Below are 23,724 nucleotides of genomic sequence, written 5' to 3'. Positions count from 1 at the left end.
AGTAATGGCTTGACATCGCTTTACCGTGATTAGAGCTGGCAGAAAGATGGAGTGAAAAGAACTGATGAAGAAAGGCTAAAATTGTTGAAAGCCAGCCAAACTGAATAAAGTTTCAGACTCCTAATGTAAATATGGAAGCTAAACATACGTCTGAAGGCATTTTGAACCACTGATTTCTGAATTTTTTTACAGAGTTCCTACCCATTTTTTATATCAAAATTTAGTATTTTTTCTGATTTTGATACTCTTTTGGCCAGTTATAAAAGAATTGTTGAATATTTCCACAGATCTTCAGCTTTAAATGCGTAATTTGTCAAACGTTGTTGGGTGGACGGACGGATCGTAACAAATGTGATGCCAGATGTTCCACGTTTGTTTGACAACTTTCGCAAAAGCAGCTCACCGGTACAGTTCCTCTCATCCGAGTCCAGGGCGTAGCCGTTGTCGCAGCGGCAGCGGAAGCTGCCGATGGTGTTTCTGCATCTCCCGTTAGAGCACAGAGTGTTTATCATCCTGCACTCATTTATGTCTGAGGTTTAAAGCAGAAGGAGAAACCGGTGAGAGTTCGACCGATGGGACGCCTTTTACAGGGTTACACTCTACCAACTCTACCTTTGAGGAAGGGTCTGCCGTTGATGAAGTCCCCTCTGTGCGAGAAGCCGGGGCCCCGAGGGCACAGCTGGTTGAACTCTGGCGTGCCCTGTTCTGGACATTCGTCACACTCGGGCCCCCAAGCGACACCGACGGAGCAGCAGCAGGCGTCCACCCTGTGTTTCCCTGATATGTGCGTCCCGCAGCGCTCGTCGTCGTGGGTGAGGTAGCAGTGCTCGGTACGCAGGTCTTTCAATCACAGAATGTTAACACGCATTAGACATCTGAATTTAAATAGTACACACATCATTCGGTGACAGAACGAAAAGGTTTACCAATGCACATCCTTCCGCTGATGTCAACAGTCATCCCTGGAGGGCACTGACAGAAAAAGGATCCCTGAGTGTTGACGCACTTGCCATTTATGCACACACCCGGAAACACTTGACACTCGTCCACATCTGAGAGTCAGCCGGGAGAGAGGGGGAAGAAAAAAAGAAAAGAAAAAAAAAGCAACATCGAGAGCTGAGCTGAGTGCTCCACATTACTGAACTGAAAGGCAAAAACACAATGTTCTGCATCATGAAGTCCTCACAGCAGCCCATTACCTTCACAGTTATTTCCTCTGACTCTGGCAAAGCCTTTTCCACAGATTGGATCTGAAGGGAGGAAGGGGTACAAGGCAACACAAGTCAGTAGTTGTGTCTGATGAAAAACAAAGAGGACACCGCAGGTTGATGAAGTCGATGTTAGGCTAGTCAAAGTGACCGTTCTGCTCACTATGAGAGCAGCGCAGCTTTGCTTTTTACAGTTCTAGTTGTTTTAAACTGGGTTAATTGCTGCTGTAGACATGAGCCAGGTTAGGAAATACAGCTTGAAAACCCACAGGTTGTAGTGATATACAGTGAAAATACTATTTATCATTAAAAATGTGGCTATTATATGGTAATTTATAAACTTGTCACTATGAAATTACCTAGAAAAAAGTGAGGATTCCAGATAGTCGAACTAAAGTTAAATATGTGCTGATAATGAGGGAATATGATTCATTCACAGTAACTATTTGATAATAATAAACAATAAACATTGTTAAAAATGATACAGTAATTATGCTGAGAGACTATATATATATATATATATATATATATATATATATATATATATATATATATATATATATATATATATATATATATAAATAGTTACTTGATTGTTGCCATACTACTACAACTTAACAGCATCTAATTTAATATGAAATCATTTTGATAACAAAACTATGTCACCTAAGTATTATTTTTGTAAAATTCAGTTCAATTTAATTCAGTTTATGTGTATAGAATTTGATTATTATCACTAAGCTTTGATTCCACACTGTTCTTCCCTGGTGCTGAATATGGAAACTTTAGATAAGAACGGTTAGCAGAAACATCCACACAGATCTAAAGATAAATATGTAACAGTGACAGAAGTGGAAAACATATTTCTAAAGAGCAAATCTATCTTTTGCTATGCATAAAACACTTAGAAATTATTCAAACATGATTTGTTCTACACAAACCTGGGCAAATAACTGTAAAAAATGTAGATATGATTCATACTGGGTGTGCTAGTCCACCTTTTCAGTATTTCAGTATCTTCTGATGCAGAATATACATGTGTTACATTAGCTGTTGGTTCGTCAGGCGCCACACAGTGGAATATTTCCTCAATCGACATCCAGAAAAAAAGTCAGTTCTCAGCTAGCGGTGTTGCGCAGACAAAATCGTCGGCATCATGAAAACACAGAAAACGGTGATCACCTTTTTCACATTTAGCACACGGACTGTTCCAGGCTTCTCCCAGCGTGGCACAGCAGTGCGATTTCAGGGTGGCTCCGTTGATGTTGACCTCACAGCGATTGTTGACTATCTTCAGCCAGCAAGTGCTCTTAATCGTCTCTGTTTCATGAAAGAAAATCTCGTAGTGAACAAAAAAAACAAAGTATTTTTGTTCGTAGTGAACAAAAATACTTTGACGTGTGGGAGGGTGGGAGAAAAAAGTGCACGTTTCATTTAAAGAATATTTGTGGTTACGGCGCTGAAATAAAGCCACTCTTTGTTTACCGATGCACTCCAGTCCAGTGCTGTCCAAGGTGCTGCCCACTGAACACGAACACACGAAGGAGCCCGGGGTGTTGATGCAGTCTCCGTTGATGCACGGGGAAGAGTCACACTCATTCACATCTGTGGGCACAAACAGATATTCACTATCGTACAGAGAAAGAGATTATATATACATAAAACGATGCTTTGCACCAGGGATTGAGAATTGTTCTAACCTTCGCAGACGATGGTTTCGGTATCAAAGCGATATCCTTTTGGACACTGACAGGTGAAACTCCCGGGAGTGTTCCTGCACAGGCCGTTGTCACAGAGCAGCCTGTTCACTAAACACTCGTCAATATCTGAAGGACAAATCAAAAACAAACAGACGCCCATCGGTTTTCTCCTCCTGGCTTCTGTTAGCGCACGTTTACTGAAGTTTACCTACCGAAACAGTTTTTGCCCGTGTGGTCCACCTCAAAGCCGTCGTTGCAGTTGCATTTGAACGACCGCAGCATGTTCTCGCAGATTCCATTCTGACAGATGTCGGGGTCGAGGGCACATTCGTTTATATCTGAGAAGGCAAAGAACGACCCGCTGAACACGTGAGTGGAAGTGATCGGATCGCGAACCACTTTCAGCTCAAGCAGCACTGCCTGTCTGACATGCATTTGGTTGCGATTTTCTTTCAACCGGGACAACAGTTAAGGACAAGTCTGCGTGTTTCTCCTCACCTCTCCCGTCGCCCGTCGTGCCGGTACCACCGGGACACAGAGCCAGAAACTCAGCTGCAAAACAAAACACAAACACACACTGGATGAAATAATTTACATGCAAAAAAACATAGCTTTTACCAGAGTTTAAGAAAACGCAAGGACATTTCGTACCATGCCATTATCCATTTACATGCAATCTTATTTTGCTTCAATGTGTATAAAGCACCTTTTATGTGGCGTTTCTCTGGTGTCCTTTAATTTAAACTCTTTAACTGGCAGGACTAATGAGAGGCAACTTAAATTATATTGCAGCGCAAGAAACACGAGATATACACAGCTGTGTCTTCTGTTTCATGACCAGATGACTTGTCTTTCAGTCAATCTGAGCAGGTGAGCTAACACTGAACAATAGACCTGATTTCTAGAGCGCATGTAAAACCTCTTTATAAACGTCAATGTAGAGTCTACTGCCCTGATTTAGACCTATATGTCTAGATTTAGTTTGACGTAGGCTGATGAGTTTAAAAATAACTTCACACCTTTAAGGACCAAAAAAATTAAGTTGGTAACCATGTAAACATTTCCAAAAAAAGCATTGATTTAGAAGAAAAAAGACATTTTTTTCTTGACAATTAACATAGTCGTATTCCATAGTATAGACGGTTATTGAAAAGTTAATTTATTTTCATTAATTCAATTTACTGAGTGAAGCCACTTATTAATTACACACAGGCCAATGTTTTCAAGCATTTTCTGTTAATTTTTCATAGTAATTCATAGTGAACAACTTGCAGCTAATAAAAACATGACCCTCAAGATTAGAATATTACATCAAACTGAAAAAAAAAACTGTTTATTATCCACTTAAATATTATTAGAAGATGCTTTTATGAAGATATAATGTATAAGTTTTTACAAAGAATTATGTTTTTTCTTCATTTTATTACAAAATGCCATGTCAGAGACTATTTATATATTGGCAATTACAAGCGATTAATTGTACATGTGAACATACAAAAAAATGCTGCGCTGGTAATAGATGTTTGAGTTCAGCGCAATTCAATCTTTATTTTTAATGCTCAGCTAAAATAGGTCTACGTTTAAACTTATATAATGTCTAAAAAACAAAGTCAGATACCAAAATAACTTTAGCTTTTTAGTCAAACATAAACCATATAAACGTCTGAAGTATTTAGACAGCGTTTGGTTGGATCTTCAACAGGAAAATGCTCACTGAGGATTGTTTCATCTGGTAATGGATTCTAGTGGCTCTGATTTGAGTAAAATTGATTAAACGTGCCGTGCAAAGAATGCTGTCAAAGTCCGTCTGAAGAAGAATCGGGTATAACACATTTACAGGGGAAAAGAGATTTCAGTTACCGTACCGGAGCTCTCTGGTGGACAGGGCTGGCAAGGCTCTCCATAGGCGTATGCCGTGTTGGCACAGCAGCACTCGGACTTGGTCACCGCTCCAAATAAAGGTCGGACACACTGCCCACGCTTGTAGCCACCATAACAAGAACTGCGCATATGTGTGTCTGTTTTGGAGAAGAAACAAAAACATGACGGCATGTATGTGAGAAACCAAAACTAAGGAGGAAAAGAAAAAAAAATCCCAAAAGCGGATGAAAATAGACCAACACGGAGGGAGAAGAATGGCAACAGTCAGCAACTCCAATAAACATTCACATTAGTGAAAACAAATGGCTGTTCTATCCGCACTCTCCCTGGGTTTAAGGCATTCTCCTGCACTGATATCATCTTTACGAGTACCCACCCGGAGAACAACAGCGTTTTGACATGTCTCGCAAAAAATAATGCAGTGTCATTTTGGGAAATGCTGGAATGTTGAAAACATCAAGGCAGAAAGAAGTTCTAGTTTTCAATAAGCTCTCAACAAGACTTGAGCACCAACAGGCTCGAAAACAATCAATTCAGATAGTTGGCAGAAAACCTTCTTGTCTTCTTCATATTAAGCTTCACTTGTCTAAAAGGAAATAGTCATACATTTTAGGATACATAAATTTTAGTAGAGAATGACAAAAAACATTACTGTTTAAACTTTACCTTTAATAACAAAGTTACCTTATTTTTAAGGTGCAATCAGTAGTACTTTTAGAACAAATTTATATCAGTAATGATTTCTTGGTTAATGTCAAGTTGTCATAACAAAGACATTTTGAATAATGTCAACTTTGTATTAAAAGTGTCATAATTTACCGAATGACGCTTCATGACAACAGTCATAAATATTCATGAAGGCTCATTCATGTTCAAGACAGGTGTTATGTCATGTTTATGACAGTGTCATGTCAGACTTATTCACCCCCCTTCAAATAAAATGTTACCAAACTGTGTACTGATGCATCAGAAAACAGTTTAGCCAGCAGTGACTAAGCAACTAGAGAAACACAGACCTCCAGCAGACAAACATTTATTCATCCATGTTGACAATAAAAAGTTAAATGAGTTGATGGAAAACTTCAGGCTGCGTGGTGAAATAGTTATCTGAGCTGTTAGCTCACAGGTGGGTTCACATCCCAGCCCGTGTTTACAGGAAGTTTGACCATTCTTGCTGTGCATCTGTAAAGTATGGTAGTGGCTCTGTGATGGCATTTCACGGAACAGTAAACACTTCAGAATATCAAAATAGGACATTACTTACATGTAGAATAAGTGTGACTGAACCACATCAATCATTTTAGACGATGCAAGAGACAAATTTTAACCAGGGAAAAGGTATAGTGTCAGATTTCTGCTTGCCGTATTTATTTTACAGTGAAGGAAATGAATCAAAACTTGTGGTATGGTGGCTCACCAACACAGATTCGTCCGTCCAGGCCCACTGCCATCCCCGCCATACACTCGCAGCGGAACGATCCCTCTGTGTTGACGCAGTGTCCGTTCATGCACATGCCCGGAGTTTCGCACTCGTCAATGTCTGCAAACAGAAGCAGAGCATTTATTTTCTTCCCCTCTTATTTCTGCAGCAAAAGTCTCAGTGGCACCTGCAGCATCTCGCCGTTTAACGGCAGTCACAGTCATAATCCCCAGCAGCGATGTGGCCTGTGTGCCATTTTGTTTATGTGAAAGGAATTGAGCCAGATTTTACTGAAACACAATGAACCCCTCCGCCCGCCCTTCTCTCCCCCGGGATCCTCTTAAGCTACACATTTCATTTGTGACTGCATTCATGAGCACACTTCTCCCACGCCCTTGTTCTGTTTGTTTAATCTAATATGACTTGATGCACTCAGCGTCTCTGAGATCAAATGGCTGTATGGGGAGATAACCAAAGACACATTTGAAGAGAGAATGTTTCCCATTTATCTACAGGGCATGTGAATTTCTTTTGTTTTTTGTTTTTTTGCATCCATCCGATAGTGTCAAGTAAAAATATGTATGTAAATCTGTTCAAGGAATTCAATAGTCATTTTGTTGTTTTAATGTTAGAAAGAGGCCAGATGCGTTTTCTCTTTGCTCCAAATAGGCTTAGATAGGCTGCTAGAGGCAGAGTTAGGCAGGAAAAGGCAGATCCTGATTGCCAACATGTCCAGCTGTCCTGACAGGAAACAAAAGGTTTTTTTTCCCCCAAGACATTTAGGGGGATTTTTTTTTTCAGACTCACTTAACAGCAGCAATAAAATGCCAGAGAGTCAGCCACCCAGCAAACTGCATGCTACGCAAGAGGAAAAACTGACGGAAACTTTCAGCTGAACAGTAAACCATCTCACCAACACACCTACACACATGCGTCCGCTGGTGTCCAGCAGGAACCCGGGTTTGCAGATGCATTTGAAGCTGCCGTCCTCGTTGATGCACAGTCCATTGAGGCACATGTTTCTGATCAGACACTCGTCCTGGTCTGTGGGAAAACAAGAGGTTGTCAGCGAAACCTCCAGGTAACGTTATCTGAATGAGTCTGAAGATCCGGCCAGCCTACCGGCCGGATCTTTGGGGAAACTTGCCTATTTTCATCAGTCAATGGGCCAAAGTTCGGTCGACTTAGGCAACTCACCATTTAATAACAAGCCAACAGGTCAAACTAGTACACAAACATACACTAAACCTATGAGTAACTTAGAATGGTTGCCTAACAAACTTGCAGGTTTTGTACGGGGAGAGCTGCGGTACCAGCAGAGAAACAGTTTTACACCAAAAGGCTTCAACCAGGGTTTGAGCTAACAACTGTGCCCCTCATGGTTCCATATATTTTCTTAACAACGTGTTTGTCACCAAACCTGCTTGCTTGATTGCATGTAAATCAAGTGAAAGTAAAAACATCCAGAAGATCAATAATCAAGAATATTTTAATAGAAATATTCTTGATTATTGATCAAGAATATTTGATCAATATTCTTGATCAATAATCAAGAATATTGATTATTGATCAATATTATCCCTCCTCACTAATCCCTCCTCAGTATTAGTAACATCTTTTTTGTAAACACTGTTGCTCCAATAATAATTTGTCGAATTAGATCAGAGGGCAAAATAGCTAAACTAAAAATCAAAACTGCATGAGTTTTCATTTAAGATAAAAGTTACAAAGAAACTCCAAGTTTTCAGCTTAATTCGTGAAAACTTGCAGTTTTGATGGCGGAATAGTCGGAAATGCTGAAACGTGACCTTTTTGTTCTGTGGATAAATTATAAGTTCTTACAATGTGTTGACTTAGCTATTATATATTTTCTGTAAATATCGGATGCTTAGAAGGAAAGCACAGAGATGTAAGATGCTACTTAAAGCAGATGTATCCAGAGTCGCTGCTCAAGGTCTGGTGACCTGAATGTTTTAGTTCTTTTCTTGGTTCAACACACCTGAATCAAACAACAGCAGGTCTCTGTAGAACTTTGTGGACTTTTAGGATCAGCTGTATTTGGCCAGAGACTCATCTAAAACTGGCATGACGTACAGCAGCCCTTGACAACTGGAGCTGCACACCCGTGATTTACAGGAAACAGTATGTTCTATGGTATGTCGAGGCATGTCTGCGGTTCCTTCAGAAGGTTGGGTGGGAGTGAAAGAGACGGAGACTTTCTGCAGATAGCAGTAAGAGTAAATGAAATGTATGTTGCAAAGTTGCTCTGTTTTATCATTTTTGGATTTCAGTCTGTCACTAGAACTGTTGGATTTTGAAAATCTCAAAGTTAGGAGTCATCATTTTGTAAGGAATGCACACAGACACTACTTTGATCATAGTTTTTGATAATACAATGGCTAGCAAACTGTTGAACTAAACAGTCTGTTAACCTCATACAAAATAGCAACTAAGCAAAGTTGTGATGCAACTAAAATCCAAAACATTCACATTAAGCCTACATTATAGTCTTGGATAATAAAGGATTTCACAGACAGCACAGATAGTGCAAGTATTTCCATAACATTAATTGCTCTGGTAAAGACTATTGCATGTCCTCTAAAGCTCATTGACCTGAAATCCTCATAAAATTGCCAGCATGATCTTTTAAAATCCCACCCACTCTACTCCAGACCCCGAACGAATCCACGCTCCATTAAAAATAAACGTCACACTTACTGCTGCGACCATTAAAGCGAACCACCCTTTAAAATCTGGCTCTGCTGCGTAAAAAAGTAGATCTCACAAACTGACGGACCTTGACAATTTTTGCCATCTGCTGAAATTTCGAATCCGGCGTTGCAGACGCAGTGGAAGCTGCCTTCGGTGTTCACACAGCGCCCGTTGTTGCAGATACGTCCGTTGGCGACGCATTCATCCAGATCTGCAGGCAGCAAAACGCACAGTAAACACACGCGGCTTCTTAAAGCGTACGCCTGCACTTCTGCGGGACGGGCGAGTGTGAGTGTCACCTCGGCACTCCGTCCGAGTCGCGGTAGTCTGGAATCCGGGAGGACACTGGCAGATGTAAGAACCAACGGTGTTCATGCATTCACCGTGCGGACAAGGACTCCTGTCGCACTCATCGTCATCTGTAGAGCAAACACTGGGCTTCAAAAAGCTTTCTCGTGTAAAGCAAGCCGGGACAAAAAGGCTGCTAAGCAGTTCTTACCGATGCATTCGCCCCTGGTGTCCAGCTTGAATCCCATGTTGCACTCGCAGCGATATCCAATCCCCAGCATGGGAATACAGCGGCCGTTCTGGCAGAGGTTACGGAAAGCCTGGCACATGTTGGTGATATTCTGTGTCTGGATGATACCAGGACCTGACAGAAACAACAACAACACATACATTCAACAACTGGCAATATGAGCATTGTGTCATACTGTACCAAAAAGCATACAGACAAAGTCGGAGCTGTGCTGCTGTAAAAGGTTGTTGAATCCAGGGTGCATAGAGTTCAAGTTTCTGAGGATGTGCAAGCTGAAAATGAATTCATGAATTCTAAAACAGCCCATTATAAACATGGAAACTCAGAAATAAAGCAATCAAGCGAAACAAACCTACTTACATCAAGCAAATGTGTTTGTGTTATCACGAGTCGAGATGAACGATTATACATTCTTGAAATAAATTGGAGTATTTTGTCTCTATGAAGTACATTAATCCTATGTTCATAAGATAACGGGTCTCCAATTTTGTTTGTCCAAAATTCACACAACAAAATAAGTTGTTTCAAACAAAAACATTTTCAGGACTTTTTAACACATTAAACTGTATCTGAAATGTGAAATACGGTTTTCCATCCACAATGGCATTCACAAAAAAAGAGCAGATTTCTTTACACTTCCACGATTAATAATTTTTGGTACAATAAATATGGAAGACTTTAAAGAGGAAAAATCACATCGAACATTAATCAATGTCTACTTCCTACCTTCAGGATAATTTACTATTTGTCCACAACACATTACCGGCTAAGCTAAAGATCAACACTCTTTTCTACATTAGTGTAGGAAAGAGCATTCTTACGGAACGGACCTGGAATATCCAGAGATGATAAATTACGTTTCCAATATGAGCTGCCATATGAATCCGCCTGCTACTCTCACACAAAGACCAGATCATGTAAACCATGTCTGATCATTAAATTAGACACGGACTTTTAGCCAACATGGAAACTTGGCCAATAAATGCTTCTTCCTCTCCAACAACTAAGAGCTTAAATATGTGAAATCTTCCCCATAACATTTAATCCTAACTAAGACTGTCTGCTAAGTGCCCTTTGGCACATCCAAACCCGTTTTAACATAAAAGAACTTGCAGAATTCACCGTCAAACTTTAGACACAGAAGTAGTTCAGTATTGCACCAAATAATGATTTCTAAACAATTTTAATAACATAAAACAAGATAGCCTCCATGCTCCCCTGTCTTGTCTCATTTCAGAAAGCGTAACGCAGCTGATGGCTTTTCTGTAAGCAGAACAATCAAAGAACGTTTTGGAAACAAATGTGGACAGAGGAGCAAAAAGTCTCCAGAGACGCAAGGCTGGTTTATTTTACATTTATAAAATAATTTAGAGTTGCACAAAATTGTAGTGTTTTGTCTTAAGGATGATGTCAAATGTTTATAGAACTGTTTTAAACATATTCTGCCCATAAACCTTTAGTACTTTTACCTGTTTTATGATCTCAAATGCCTTCCAGTTCGTTAGCTTATGCAAAGTATGAAACGCTCTTGGTCCATTTTTTTTTGTGTGTGTGAGAAAACCAGAAAGCACCTGGAGGAGGAGGATGATGAGGTATTGGTGGGTGATACGGCCCTGGACTTTGGCCTGGAGTCACGAACGGTCTTTGATTTGGGATTTGGAAAGGAATTTGACCAGGAACTTGACCAGGAACTTCTCTGGGTATTGGGATTGGGTAGATGCTGGGTATGTCAGGAGACCCAGGGATCCGACCGGGAATCACCACTCCGTTGTTAGAATCTGGTACCTGGATGCACAGCCTCTGGTACTCCTCTACAATCACAAATCACAATTACAAACAAAATGTAAGTAAAATATTTGGGTTATTATTTCATTGAGATCATGTGAGCTCATTCGAGACTCCACCTGTTCCACGAATGGGGCACATCTCCGGCGTGGAGCCGTCAGACCAGCAGCGCCCGCTGTCACAGCAGCACTGCATTTTAGTCATCAGCTGTGAGTTTTGGCTGGCGCAGCGTCCGTCCACCAGGCTTCCGTAGCAGTATCCGCCGCGAGCGTCTGTGAAAAACGACACGGCGTGAAGCGAATTAAACAAATCGTGCTGCATGATCACGACCCGCGCTGTCCACATGTTGGGAAATTGGCAAGAGTAGAATCAAACAGAGGTCGCCGTTTCAGACTTTCCATTATTTGGGGATGGAGGTAACTTCCAAAAGTCATCAATTCATTTTTATGAGAACTTTCTCTTCATTCTGCAGCTTCTGGCTCGTTGCTCCAGCATGAGTCACACTGAAGTTGCCTATCAACATAAAAATTCAAGTTTTGTTTCATAGCCAGCTAAACCAATGTGCTCCAGCGCAGAGCCATATTCCGTCACCTTATCGTTGGTTAATTTGAACGATTCCAGGTATGCATGAAGTGAAAAATGCACATTAAAAAGAAAAAAATCTGTCCTTCAGGGTCTAGACTTGTAGCGTTGCTGCATGGGAAGTAGACTGAAATGTTTGGCACTGCAGCGTTTTGGCACGGAAGACTCAGACATTCCTTCCAAGCATGCTCTCCTGAGGGGGGTAATGCGAGCGTGTGTTTGCATATGTTTCTGTGTGCATGCATGCATGCGAGTGTGATAATGCGCTCGAAGGTCAAATGGATTATTCCGACTCGCATTCTTCCCTGGTCTGTTTTGGTTGAAACTGAGCTTAAGGAGGGACTTTTTCAGCTTTTCTGGAAATCATCATCGCAGTTCCGGTGGACTGACAGTCAAACGCACGCACATTTCTCTTCCTCCAAAAGTCGAGCTCGTCTTACCTCACTCATAATATGTCATTTTTTCCCCCGGAAGAAAAGCTTAAACTTGTCTTTTTTATTGTTTGCTTCGAGGAAGCCAGTGTTTCTTAGTATTACCTCAAACGTTCTGAAGGTTAATCAAAATCTTTCTTTGAAATTTGCATGCTTTTTTTTTTATTGATTTCCAATCCAATCTTGAATCTACTGCAATCTACTACATGTCAGATTCTAGGGAATAAGTCTTCAGGATTCAGTATAGCACTGATGAGTGAATAAATTTTGTCAACTGTGCTACCTTTGGTCCTTTTCATAGAAGGTTAGGGTTAGATAACGGAAACTTAATTTACTTCTGGAGAGAATTCTGGTAAAAAAAGAAAAAGCTTAAAGAACAAATTTAGTTGGCTCTTAAGACTATCTCTCAATTTTTTAAGTGTGAATCAAGTGGAAAAAAACAAAAATAACACTCTTCAGAGAATGATTCAGCACTGAACTACAAATTAAGGAAAACAACAGCAAAAACTTTAAAAGAAAAACCTGAAAACTCTAGATCACTTAAAACAATAAAAGTGTAAAGATGCACATATATAAAACAAATGAAGAATGACCAAAGACTTGTGCACAGTGCTGCAGTCCATTGTTGTGGAACTACAGACAGGCACTTGACTACTGACCTAAATTCTTCCAGATGGAACGATGGATGTGTTTCAATTTTTTCTTCCCTAAGTGCCAAACATAGGACTCATGGAAAAAGAAAGGGGTTGAAGCATCACCTTCCTGACTGAAGTGTTTTATTTTCTGTGTTTGAGTTGCCAGAGACAAACGAAGACAAAGCGGGCGACACAACAAACCTGTTTGTCCTTTAATGGGGCGTGAGAGTCGGTGTGACCTGGAACTCACCCAAACACCTGGATCCATCGACAGAGGTGTAATATCCCTGCGGACACTTGCAGAAGTAGCTGCCGACGGTATTGTAGCATTCACCCACGCCACAAAGACCAGGAATGTTCGAACACTCGTCCAGATCTGCGAAGAGGAGAGGATGGAAACGAGACATGGTCACAGGATATTAAATCCAAAGGCAGATTCTCTCCTGTGCGAGCAAAAAAACTCAACTCTCCTTGAAGCGCTCATAATCAGACACGGCATCTTTTAGAGAACACACTGTAACTTAGACGTGTTTCAAATGTGTTTTACACAGTACAGAGGTTTTCCGGCAATTATTATTGGGCATAAAATAGCACATATTCTCTCTGAAGAAGAGTGCCAGGATAACAGATTTAAAGCTGGTCTGGAAATGATCAAAATTTATGCGCTTCAGAGCCAGTGTTTCTCACAGACTTACTGTTTTATTCAAGTCGTTACGAAGATGGAAATATCTAACGCATTCTGGGTCGTTTCGAAGCCAAATTTGAGATTAATAAAATAGGGTGGAATTAAAATAACAATGTTCAACAAATCAGTTTTATCTACACATACATAAAAACTTTATCGTTTCCATGTTTTTCTTATTCAAAGTTGAGAAAACTCCACAGTGCAACAAGGGGCGGGCGATATTGTCTTAAAGTTTTTTTCACGATATTTTGTGGTAATATTGTCGTAATATTGCGGTATCTATTACTTCTTTTGTAGTTGACTGCGTTGCTGTGGCTGCATGGCACAGCATTGTTCTTGAAACCATTTGTAATTGGTTTGTTTAGGACACCAGTCACACAAAGAAATGTGACTGGCTTGCACCACTAGACTGTTCACACTGAATGCATTTTATTAGTTTTTTTTTTTTACTTTATTGGTATTCATTGATACTCTCACTGAAGAAAAAAAGTCGAGAAAATAAAGTAATCTTAACAATATTGACGGTTTTGGTCTTTTAAATTATTAACAGGAATTAACAATGACAACAATAAATCTAAATTCTTATCATGATAAGAAATTTATCACAAAAAATGATAAGCGATGCGATAAATGCTCCTAAGTACGACGCATATCTGCCACTACAGGTGACACAACCAGGTTCAAGTTTTCTTCCCAACAGAGCCGGATCCATTAGGATAGTTTTCGCCCTAAATAAATTAAATCAGCATTTCAAAACTGCTTTTCTGTATTTTACTCAGCTTAAATTTGCCTGAACGGAAATATTTTTAGTACGACAAACAGTGAAAACAGAAGGTCTGTACTGTAACTATGAGGGAACTTTAATGTAGAGCAAAACGATAATAAAACCAGCTTTTCTCCAAAACCTCAGCTTTAAGAGCGGTACAGCTGACAGAAAACTGACTGCTACTTTGGTTTAATTAAACTTATTTTAAGGGAAAAGTGTGTGGTCTTTTCCCCACAAAGTAAAAACCCAAATACCATTACTGAGATGAAGTAAGCCACAGAGACGGATGTGGTTCTCTCTTAACGTTGAGGCTCTTTTAAATATTTCTTAGTGTACTCTGTCATTCAAGCTGACTCTGAAAGTCAGTCGGTTCACGTGTTCCTCACCACCACCGTGCAAAGCTTAAAGCTCACCTTCGCATTTCTGCGAGATCTCATTGAATTTGTGCCCAGCGGGGCATTTGCATTCAAAGGACCCCACTGTGTTGATGCAGTTGCCTCCTTGGCAGATGCCAGGGATGGCCTGGCATTCATCCACATCTGGACAAAAAATTCAAAATAACACATAATTAATGCCTAGTTCCAATTCCATAGTTACAAAAAATGAACACATTAGGCAGCATACATCTTTTCTGGGTCTGTCCTCCTTTGACTTTTCTTTGTTCATCAATGTGATGAGGGAAAAAGAGGAAAGAAAGAAAAGATTTCCTGCAGGAGGAGCAGAAAGCGAAGCAAAGAAAAGTGAAGAAACATTAGCAAAGTATTTGAAGCAGGGTGTCGAGTTTAACAAAGCACTAAACCCTCAGCCACGGGACATTGCCAAGGTTGAAGGGATACCCGTCGCAGACAGTGCAACGGGTTTACGCGCTACGCTGATGACTCAGTTTAATTCATTTAACAATTTCGAGCAAATAAAATCAAGAAATGAGGCAGAAAATCTGCAGGACGCTTTGACCTTGAGCGGTCTCAGAGTACTCCATGTTCCAGTAGGTCTCTGGCTCGGGTCCGCCTCCCCTGCAGAGGCTCTGATGTTATTGGGTCTGAGGCGGCGAGGCGCAGGGCCTTCTTACCAGAAATGAGCTCTCCCACGTGGCACTGCCACTGACCCGTGTTACCAATTCTGACAGTCCTGTCACAGCGGGTGTCTGTGGGCATTCCATGCACATGTGGGAGGCACTGCCACCCACCCAATTTAACCCAATTAGAGCTAATCCTCTGTAGCAGGGGTCGAGGGCATGACAGAGAAAAAGAGAGGAAGAGTCAGAGGAAAAGCGAGTTAAGATACAAAGGGATAGAAAAGAGACAGAGGCAAAGAAACTGAATTAGAAAAAGAAACAAGAGATTCAGGCTTTATGGACAGACTTTACCTTGGCATGCCCCAGTGCGGTGGTTTGGTATGAACCCTCTTCGGCAGGGGTGAGGCTGAGCGGGGCACATCTCACAGGGGTGACCCCATGCCCGCCCGACTGTGGCACAGCACAAGGTTTTTGTGCAGACGATCCCTGTGAGCTGGCCTTGGCACATCTGGTTGTTCACGGAGGCAAAGCATGGCCCGGTTCTGTAGTCTGCCAGGAGAAACCAACAGTATATTTTAACTCAAGATGCGTAGTTATCTCCTTACCTTCAGGTTATAACCAGTGGGGCATGTTGACACAACAAAAACCCATCCAAACTGTGATAAGAAAGCCAAAGGAATATGTTAGTGGGATTGAAGTTGGACTTGCTGAAGAATGTAACCGTGCAGTAGACAGTAGAGATCTAACTTTAGAGTAGGAAATTCTCCTGGGGAGAAAAGCAAACACCTACTCCGAGCAGGGCCATATTAGAGCAAACTCCTTCCATCCAAAACTACTGAAAATGAAAATCTTGCTGCAATTTGACTGAACTACCAACTAAATATTTTTTAATTTCAGTCAATATTTGATTAGAGTTGTAATAGTAGTTTGTTGTAGTATTTTCTCAACCTAAAAAAATAATATTTTGTCTGGTTAAGCCACTGAAGAAACCTCCCACGTTTTAAAATAGTATATCTAAGTATTTTTGGCACTTGGCAAGCTAAAGAAATTATTACAAGATTAGAATGATTTAGAAGCACCGTGAGAATCCCATGAATAGATTATTAGTCGCTAACAGCAGCTAATTTAGCACATCTGCTTTCAAGCTTCCTATTCTCATCGTAGGGCTACGTCGCAGTTTGAGTCTGCATGTGATATGGGGACAAACCTCGACTCTGGATGTTTCATTACACCCTACACCACTTCACTATTCAGACAGTAAAAACATCAAAAACGTTTTTGGTGGATTACAGGCAAACATAGTAACTATGTGAGGCATAAACAGAAGCGCTCAGCCTGAATCCCACTTCTGCAGCGCGCTTCCATCAAGCGTGATGAAAGGGCCACAGATTGTACAGGAAGGCACTCTGTAATGAACTCATTGTCTGTTCTTGACATTTGAACTGGCCAGATTCTCAGGTGCATGTAAACTTATAACATTACATTTGTCTGTCTGTGTTTGAGAAAAACCAGAGAAAAAGAGGAGTTGTGGAAAACTTTAGAAGACAGCTGCAGAATGTAAGTACCACCTAAAAATGTGTGATCTAAGAGTGATTTCACAACCATAGCTTGTTTTCCCCACCTTTGCGATCAAACTCAGAGCTTGCTAAGATACAACCTGGTGTATTTTTCCCACCCGACTCAGATAATATCTGTGAAGCTCTCGCAGTTTGCTAAAGCAGCAATGTCACCACTTGGTGTGCAGACATTCAGTAAATCAGTCCAAATCAGTTGATGAGTTCGCTAACTTGTCGCTTTTTGGGAGGGGGGATGATCAAGAAAAATTCAAGCGAAATCCAAACCTGTCACTGCGAACCACATGAGAACAAATGTAAATACAGGGAGCATGTACAATGCTCTAAACTAGTGAAAAAAAACATTAAATACTATCATTAGTGTGTTTCTGGCTATTTTCTAGGCAAAATTATAAGCATACTGAACGATTATGAGAAGATGTCTCAACAATTGCATAGGAAAGAGTGCGCCGCCACTGTTTGTTGGCTTGGTTACTCTACCGCATCCCACAATGCAACACATACCTGACTACGGCAAAGCACTTAGATCAAGCTTGCAGCCGGCAGCTGCGTCTGCATCGGATTCACACGAGAGGCCATGGGCCACTCTAGAGCTCGTTTGGGAGCATACTGAGAACTCCTCCTCCAAATGGTCCGGGTACACAAACAAACCACACCAAGGAGGGAAAGGAACCTGAGTTCGTTTTAAATGGGCAAAACACCTCAGGTTTGAGAACTGCCTTACGCTGCTTCAGGCCTTGTGTTGTGTCTAGCGGCAGAGCCGGGTGGGAGGCACATGTATCATGAAGTTTGGAGAACTTTTATTTTTCCAGTGATACAAAATATAGGGGATAAGTTCTTAAAGTCAGCAGAGGCTGGCTGGCAGGGTGTGTTTCTGGAACACGGAAGGTGATTTCCACACTAACTACAGCACCCTAGAGGTAAAACTAAATGGCTCACAACAAATATGATAGTGTGAAGAAAGTCCCTCCATCAAGACCACTCTCCTCTCCTCCCCTTCAAACCGGTTCAGATCTCATTCCCCTGAGCCAGCGGCTGGTATGCATTTGTGCTCCCCTTCCAAATGCCACTCCTTAGCTGAAAACTCCCAGCCGATTTGACAAAATCCCTGCGTTTTATCAGGTGAAAGATTTGGGAAGATGGTAAAACACCGATAGCGGAAAAGACAGACGAGGAAAAACACATCAATCCCCAAAACAATCTGGCTGTGATCCAAAGGCAAAAATCATTTCCACATTTCAGAGCTCGCAGCAGACAGCAAGAGGGAAGAGGGAGACCGGCTCCAACAGCACAGTCATTTAAAACAAACGAGACATTGTGCGTTTCCCGTGTGGACCGGGGCCCGGCCCAGGCCCGTCACGTGCACCACAGCCTCCACGGTCTCTGTGCCTCTGGCACCGGTCCTATGTGAAACAGAACTGGGTCATCTCTCATTCTGTCCCACCCCCTCCCTCCCGCTCAGACTCGACTGGAGTCCAAATGCTTTCTGATTTTTACTCAACTTTGCTTCCAGCCACAAGTCTGTCTCCAAACAACTACAAAGTAGCGGCGTTTCGATCACTCTCCAAACCGATCAGCCTCTACTCATCACACTCCAAGAACTTAACACCCAATAATCAACTCAACATCTACGAAAATATTCCTTCAATTCTAAATAGTCATACAAAAATTGGTTGTTGTTGTTGTTTTTTTAATAGATTTTCTGGTTTCTTCTCATTTCTCCAATCCCACTTATGGTTTTGCAAAATTCACATTTTCTTTATTCCGCTCATGAACAAAAAGTAAAGATGGCTGCCACTGATTAGGGCTTCCTCTAGTCTAGGTGACAAAATCAAGATGTTTCAATACCAGGAGATCTCAAGCCACAACAACTTTGTTTAAAATAGATCCATATGTTTAAAGGAGACCAGCATGAGTAAGAATTGAACACCTTTGTTAAGCATGTTGCTGTTATTTGTTCAAGGTACAGAAGAGTAAAGACGGACAGGTCCTATCATCTCACAGACATACATAAAATCAAGAGGAAAGGAGAAAAAGTACTTCAATCCCTGTGACTCGGATGTTGGTGGTGAAACTGAATCAAAAGTACTAGCAAAATGTTACTCTCAAAACCCAGTCAAGCAAACCTCAAAGCTATATTTCTTTAACCTGACATTCAAAGGTTTTGGCTTAAAAACAAATACTTTATCTCAATTGCATTTACATTTTGAGGTCTCAGCATTTGCTACAGTTTTTCATTCCTGAATGAAAAACTTTAATGCACACAGATCTTGATTTTAGATTTTTTCAGCATCTCAACCCCGTCCCTTTTTTAAACATTTTTTTTTAACAAAGCTAGACACTTTCCATATTTTTTCCTCAGAATTTTGCACACTCTTATTCTCAAAGCAATAACACCCAAGTGCATTTATCTTTAAAAGAGTTAGTTTTGTATAAACCACAAGCAATCCAGAAATTACAGCATTACAGCGCCATGACTGTAAACTATCTCCTAGTTTCCAACTTTTTCAACTTTAAATGAACAATAGCAACAAAGTCCTGTGTGAACAGTAAAGTCCTCATGTGTGGCACTAATTTATGTCGAGCACTTCAGATGTAATATTTGTTTTACTGTCACACATGAATATTTGACACTAAACATGCATATTAGAGCTCTAATTAGTGCAAGAGATTTAAAGGACATTGAGTTGAAATATTAGAGGGGGAATAAAAATAATCACGGGACTTTAAGAGTCGGCTGAGGTAAACAGGGAGAGGCAGACAGCTGTAGGGTGAAAATGGTGTCATTTCATTCGTCATCCTTTTGTGTCTTTGTCTGCTGCATACAGCTGGGGGGACCCACCCGAGTCATGTAAGTACATCTGGGAGCAATCGCACGTGTGCACGTACACACATATACGCGCAAGCGCAAGCATACATACGCAGAGCTGCAGCTCATTAGAGCCAGCAATAATCTCAAAACACACCACAAACTTAAAGAAACGTCCGAAAGTGGAGAGTTTGTGGCGACTCCATGCAGAAATGCTTCTGCCGGGGTAAATTTAGGATTCTCCGCTTCAAAGTGGGTCACAACACGGTCCTGGAAGTCCAAAATATGATCTATTTATATCCACAAAAATCATATAATTTTGCGGAGTTGCTCCACATTGTGCTCGCGCACTTTTACTTTGATGCCCCTGAATAAAGATAATTTCTACCCTCGCAGCTATGCGTGCATGAGTTTTTGCAATTTGTGTGTGTTTCCATTATTGGGTTATATAGTCGGGTGGGGTTTACTTATTGGCAGGTCAACAGATTTCTCCGTTTTCCCAGAACAAACTAGTTGAGCATGAAGTCAAACACAGATGGAAAAGACACAAACACTTTAGTTATCGACCCACTGAGATTTGCATCAGAATAAAACAGAGGCTGACAGAAGAAAGTCGGTGAGGCATAGGAACCGAAAGCATCCCTCAGCTGACTGACCCACTTCCCTCCGGTGCTCTGTTTGCAGACTTTTTTCTCTCTCTCTTTTTTTAGTTGTTTTTTTTTTTTGACTGAGTAGCTCACGTGTTTGCACATTTTTGGCCCGTCTTCCTCCACCAATCCCAAGTGAACTCACTGGCGTCACAGCTAATGCTTTATTTTATTGCTCCGTAGCCGAATGACTGCAGCAGCAGGAAAGAGCGATGGATGCAACAGCAGCCGGACTGCGGCCGCGTCTCTAGAAACTCCTCATTCCGGCCTAAATCGCATTTGCAACCAACAAAGAAGCGCACTGAAGCAGCAGTCAGCTGTTCCCAGTCAGCAGGTCATCAGTCACTCGGGCAGCATGTGTCTCTCTGCTGCAGTGATGTCTCCGTCCCACTTTCCTACATCCAAGAAAACCTCAGGAGTCCTGAATGCAACTGCTGCTCACCCGATTGGATCACATGTGTTTAGAAACCTCGTGATTTTGCTAATGTGATAAGATCAAGCCATAATGGAGCACAGTTCTGTAAATTGCATTAAAATCAAGTGGAGTCTGCAAACACATGTGCTTCATGCATGTGCTTGTGTTTATGTGAGAGCACAATGACTTTCCCTCAGGGAGGCGATGAATTCCGGCCAAAGAAATTCCAGAAAGAAAAGTCAGCCGAAAATACCACTGTGTCCATACGTCGTCTACGTCCTTCAGGTCATTTTGTTTAACCAAAATGAAGATGAACATGAGAGAATGTCACGGAGGAATCCCTTCACAACTAGAAAATGTGCCTATTTAAAGCGTAACTTTAATCTAAAAGACAGACGCACCCAAATCACGACGCTTTAAAAGTTATTTCCTGCCTCAAACTTTTTTTTTTTCGTTTGTTTTTGCTTTTTGTTGCTCTCAAAGGTTTCAAATAAGTTTTAAAAAAAGGGCAAATGGCAGGGAACTTTTCAAATGATTTCACTTATTAAGGGAAAAAGTGATCTAAACCAACTTGAGGTATTGTGGAAAAACTTTTAAATCATAAATTAGCTGAGATTAACCACATTTTACGGTGTGGCTTGCGAATTTGAACTGAAACCATTATCCACAAATAGAGAAAATATGGAACAATTTCACTTGCCTCATCCAAGGTCATGATTAAACGCTAAAAAAAAAAAGAGAGAGAGAGACTGGGCAGAAATGGTCAAAGGTGTAAAACACTAAAGGAACACAAATTCCCTCATCAAACGTGTGCCAAAACCCTCTTTATGAGCCCTTGGAGTTTTTGGAAAATATTCAGTGAATTGACAAATAAAAGTGGGACATTTTGGAAGAACTGGGTCCCAACAACACGCCGACAGTCAGACACGGTGCTGTGATGGTCTGGGGGCCGTTTTTGCTGCTTCGGGACCTGGAAGGTTTTTTAGTAATTGATCAGAACGGTTGAATCTGATTTCTAGAAGAAACCGAACGGTTGACCTTAAGCACAACTTTCAGCAGCATAATCGAAAGGACAACAACCACAGGAAATTATGCAGAATATCAAGCCAAAGGAAAGCAATCAGGAAGCCATGCACAATGACGTGATCTCATGGGGAAGAGGAAAAAGAGCGAAAACCTTTGCCGTAGCATCGTTAACGCCGAGGCATAAATTCTCTAAATAGAGGCTCGGCAAATAAAACTGTTGTTTTTAATATCGGCTGAAAGCAGCTCATTACCTGAGCCTGAAGGGTTGTTGGTTTTTTAAATGAACAGATATTATGGGCTGAGCACAGATACCAGTCAAGGCCTCCAGATTTCTCCTCCAAACACCTGGAGGGGTGAAGCTGGGTTAACTCAGTCCAAGCCTCCTGTAGCTGGAACCTCACATCACATGAATTCATCTTATTTATATTTAATGATGTGAAGCTGCTTTTTTTTTTTTTTTTTGCCTCAAAAGTGTGGCATTTTGACCAAAACAAAAGAACGTGCTATAAAAAAAAGGGTCGCACAAACTTGCTAAAGTATTTAGAGCCATTGAACTTTTTATTACATTTAGTGACTTTGCAAATATAAGCAGCGTGTTTCACTGAGATTTTATGTAATAGGACATCACAAGAGCACAAAACGGTGACACGGATTTTTTTATATGCATATTTGTAAACTGGGGTGTGAATTCAACCCCATCTACTCTAACTTTAAAATTGTTTTTGAAAGTGTAATAGTAAGTAGACACCATCTGTGTGTGTGGTTTAGTCCCAGTATAAATCCAGCACTTCCATTAAGTTTGTTCAGAACATCAGTGAACAAAGTGTATCAGGATGACCAAGGAGAACAGCAGACAGCTCAGGGAGAACGTTATAGAAAATGTTTGAAGCAGATTCAGGTTAAAAAACATGATCACAGTTTTTGAACTGCTCATTAACGCGCTGCCTAAGTCATCATTCAACGAGGAAAAGTGCACGGCGCAACCGCAAACCTACCGAGGCTTGGCAATCCACCTACAATGATAAACATTAATCGGAGAAGCATCCAAGATAAACATGGGCACTTTGGAGGTGATCCGCGGCTTAGGTGGAAGGATCACACGAGACAATTATTGTTTGTGTACTCTGTAGGTTCTGGCTTGCTGTGGATGAGTGGCTCCCAGCCTGCTTTGGCTTACAGAAAGTCATATGAGGTCCTGTTTACAGTTCGCCACAAACCATGTGGGAAACAGAAAACACAGAAGAAGATGATCTGGTTAGACGGGACCAAAACTTTTTTAACTACATTCTAACTGCTGTGTGGGCAGAAAATTTAATGTCAGTTCACGACACTGAACACAGCATGCCCTCAGTGAAACATGGTGGTGACAGCGTCATTCTGTGGCAATGACTTTCCTCAGCAGAGACGGGAAAGCTGGTCAGAGTCGATGGGGTGATAAAGATGGAGCTAAATATAATTTAAACCTGGAAGAAAACCTGCTGGAGACTGCAGCAGATCGCAGGTTCATCCTCCTGCAGGGCAACGAGGTGAAATTTAGAGCTGCACTGAAATGTTTCTCATCAGATCTTAAGCATGTTTTGGTGCAAACTAAAATTAGTTACAACTAACTTAGCCATTTATAAATCCCTCTTCAATAAAACTGATTTCTCAACCTTTACAGTTCATGTGACATAATTGTATCATTTTATTTAATATTTTTTTCGATGTTTTCGCTTTTAGAAGTTTTCAGTGTTTCATCACTGTTTTATCTTTTTCTCAGTAGTTCAGTTGGGGGCTACTAGTATAGCAAATTTGTTGATGAAAGTGTTTTTTTAAGGCTGAAATCATTTTAATAAACTCCTGTTTATTATCAAAAGAACGTGTTGTATGTTGCTGCTCAAAAAATGCCAGTGCTG

The 23,724-nt window shown here is 41.0% G+C and overlaps 1 protein-coding gene across 2 annotated transcripts in view; it reads right to left on the bottom strand.

Annotated features, from left to right (window-relative positions):
- Window positions 1–23,724, bottom strand: part of fbn1 (fibrillin 1) — a 67,433-nt gene that overhangs the window by 33,146 nt on the left and 10,563 nt on the right. Inside the window, exons 1-21 of one of the 2 annotated variants that reach the window (XM_081605070.1) lie at window positions 17,437–18,192; window positions 15,710–15,907; window positions 14,757–14,882; window positions 13,143–13,268; window positions 11,364–11,516; window positions 11,031–11,270; window positions 9,421–9,573; window positions 9,221–9,340; window positions 9,007–9,132; window positions 7,131–7,253; window positions 6,207–6,329; window positions 4,774–4,926; window positions 3,407–3,460; window positions 3,121–3,246; window positions 2,909–3,034; window positions 2,694–2,813; window positions 2,391–2,528; window positions 1,200–1,250; window positions 927–1,052; window positions 613–840; window positions 404–529 (exon numbers count right to left, since the gene is read on the bottom strand). In XM_081605070.1, coding sequence (XP_081461196.1) covers window positions 404–529; window positions 613–840; window positions 927–1,052; window positions 1,200–1,250; window positions 2,391–2,528; window positions 2,694–2,813; window positions 2,909–3,034; window positions 3,121–3,246; window positions 3,407–3,460; window positions 4,774–4,926; window positions 6,207–6,329; window positions 7,131–7,253; window positions 9,007–9,132; window positions 9,221–9,340; window positions 9,421–9,573; window positions 11,031–11,270; window positions 11,364–11,516; window positions 13,143–13,268; window positions 14,757–14,882; window positions 15,710–15,866 — 2,695 coding nt within the window. In that variant the 5' untranslated portion in view covers window positions 15,867–15,907; window positions 17,437–18,192. Of the gene's footprint in view, window positions 1–403; window positions 530–612; window positions 841–926; window positions 1,053–1,199; window positions 1,251–2,390; window positions 2,529–2,693; window positions 2,814–2,908; window positions 3,035–3,120; window positions 3,247–3,406; window positions 3,461–4,773; window positions 4,927–6,206; window positions 6,330–7,130; window positions 7,254–9,006; window positions 9,133–9,220; window positions 9,341–9,420; window positions 9,574–11,030; window positions 11,271–11,363; window positions 11,517–13,142; window positions 13,269–14,756; window positions 14,883–15,709; window positions 15,908–17,436; window positions 18,193–23,724 lie in introns of those variants that run through there. The other variant, XM_008404597.3, reaches the window with a different exon arrangement.

Source organism: Poecilia reticulata, chromosome 3 (assembly GCF_904066995.2).
Source record: "Poecilia reticulata chromosome 3, P_reticulata-male-v2, whole genome shotgun sequence".
Taxonomy (NCBI): Eukaryota; Metazoa; Chordata; class Actinopteri; order Cyprinodontiformes; family Poeciliidae; genus Poecilia; species Poecilia reticulata.
Note: the sequence above shows the minus strand (reverse complement) of the source record. Positions and strands in the feature narration are given on the sequence as shown.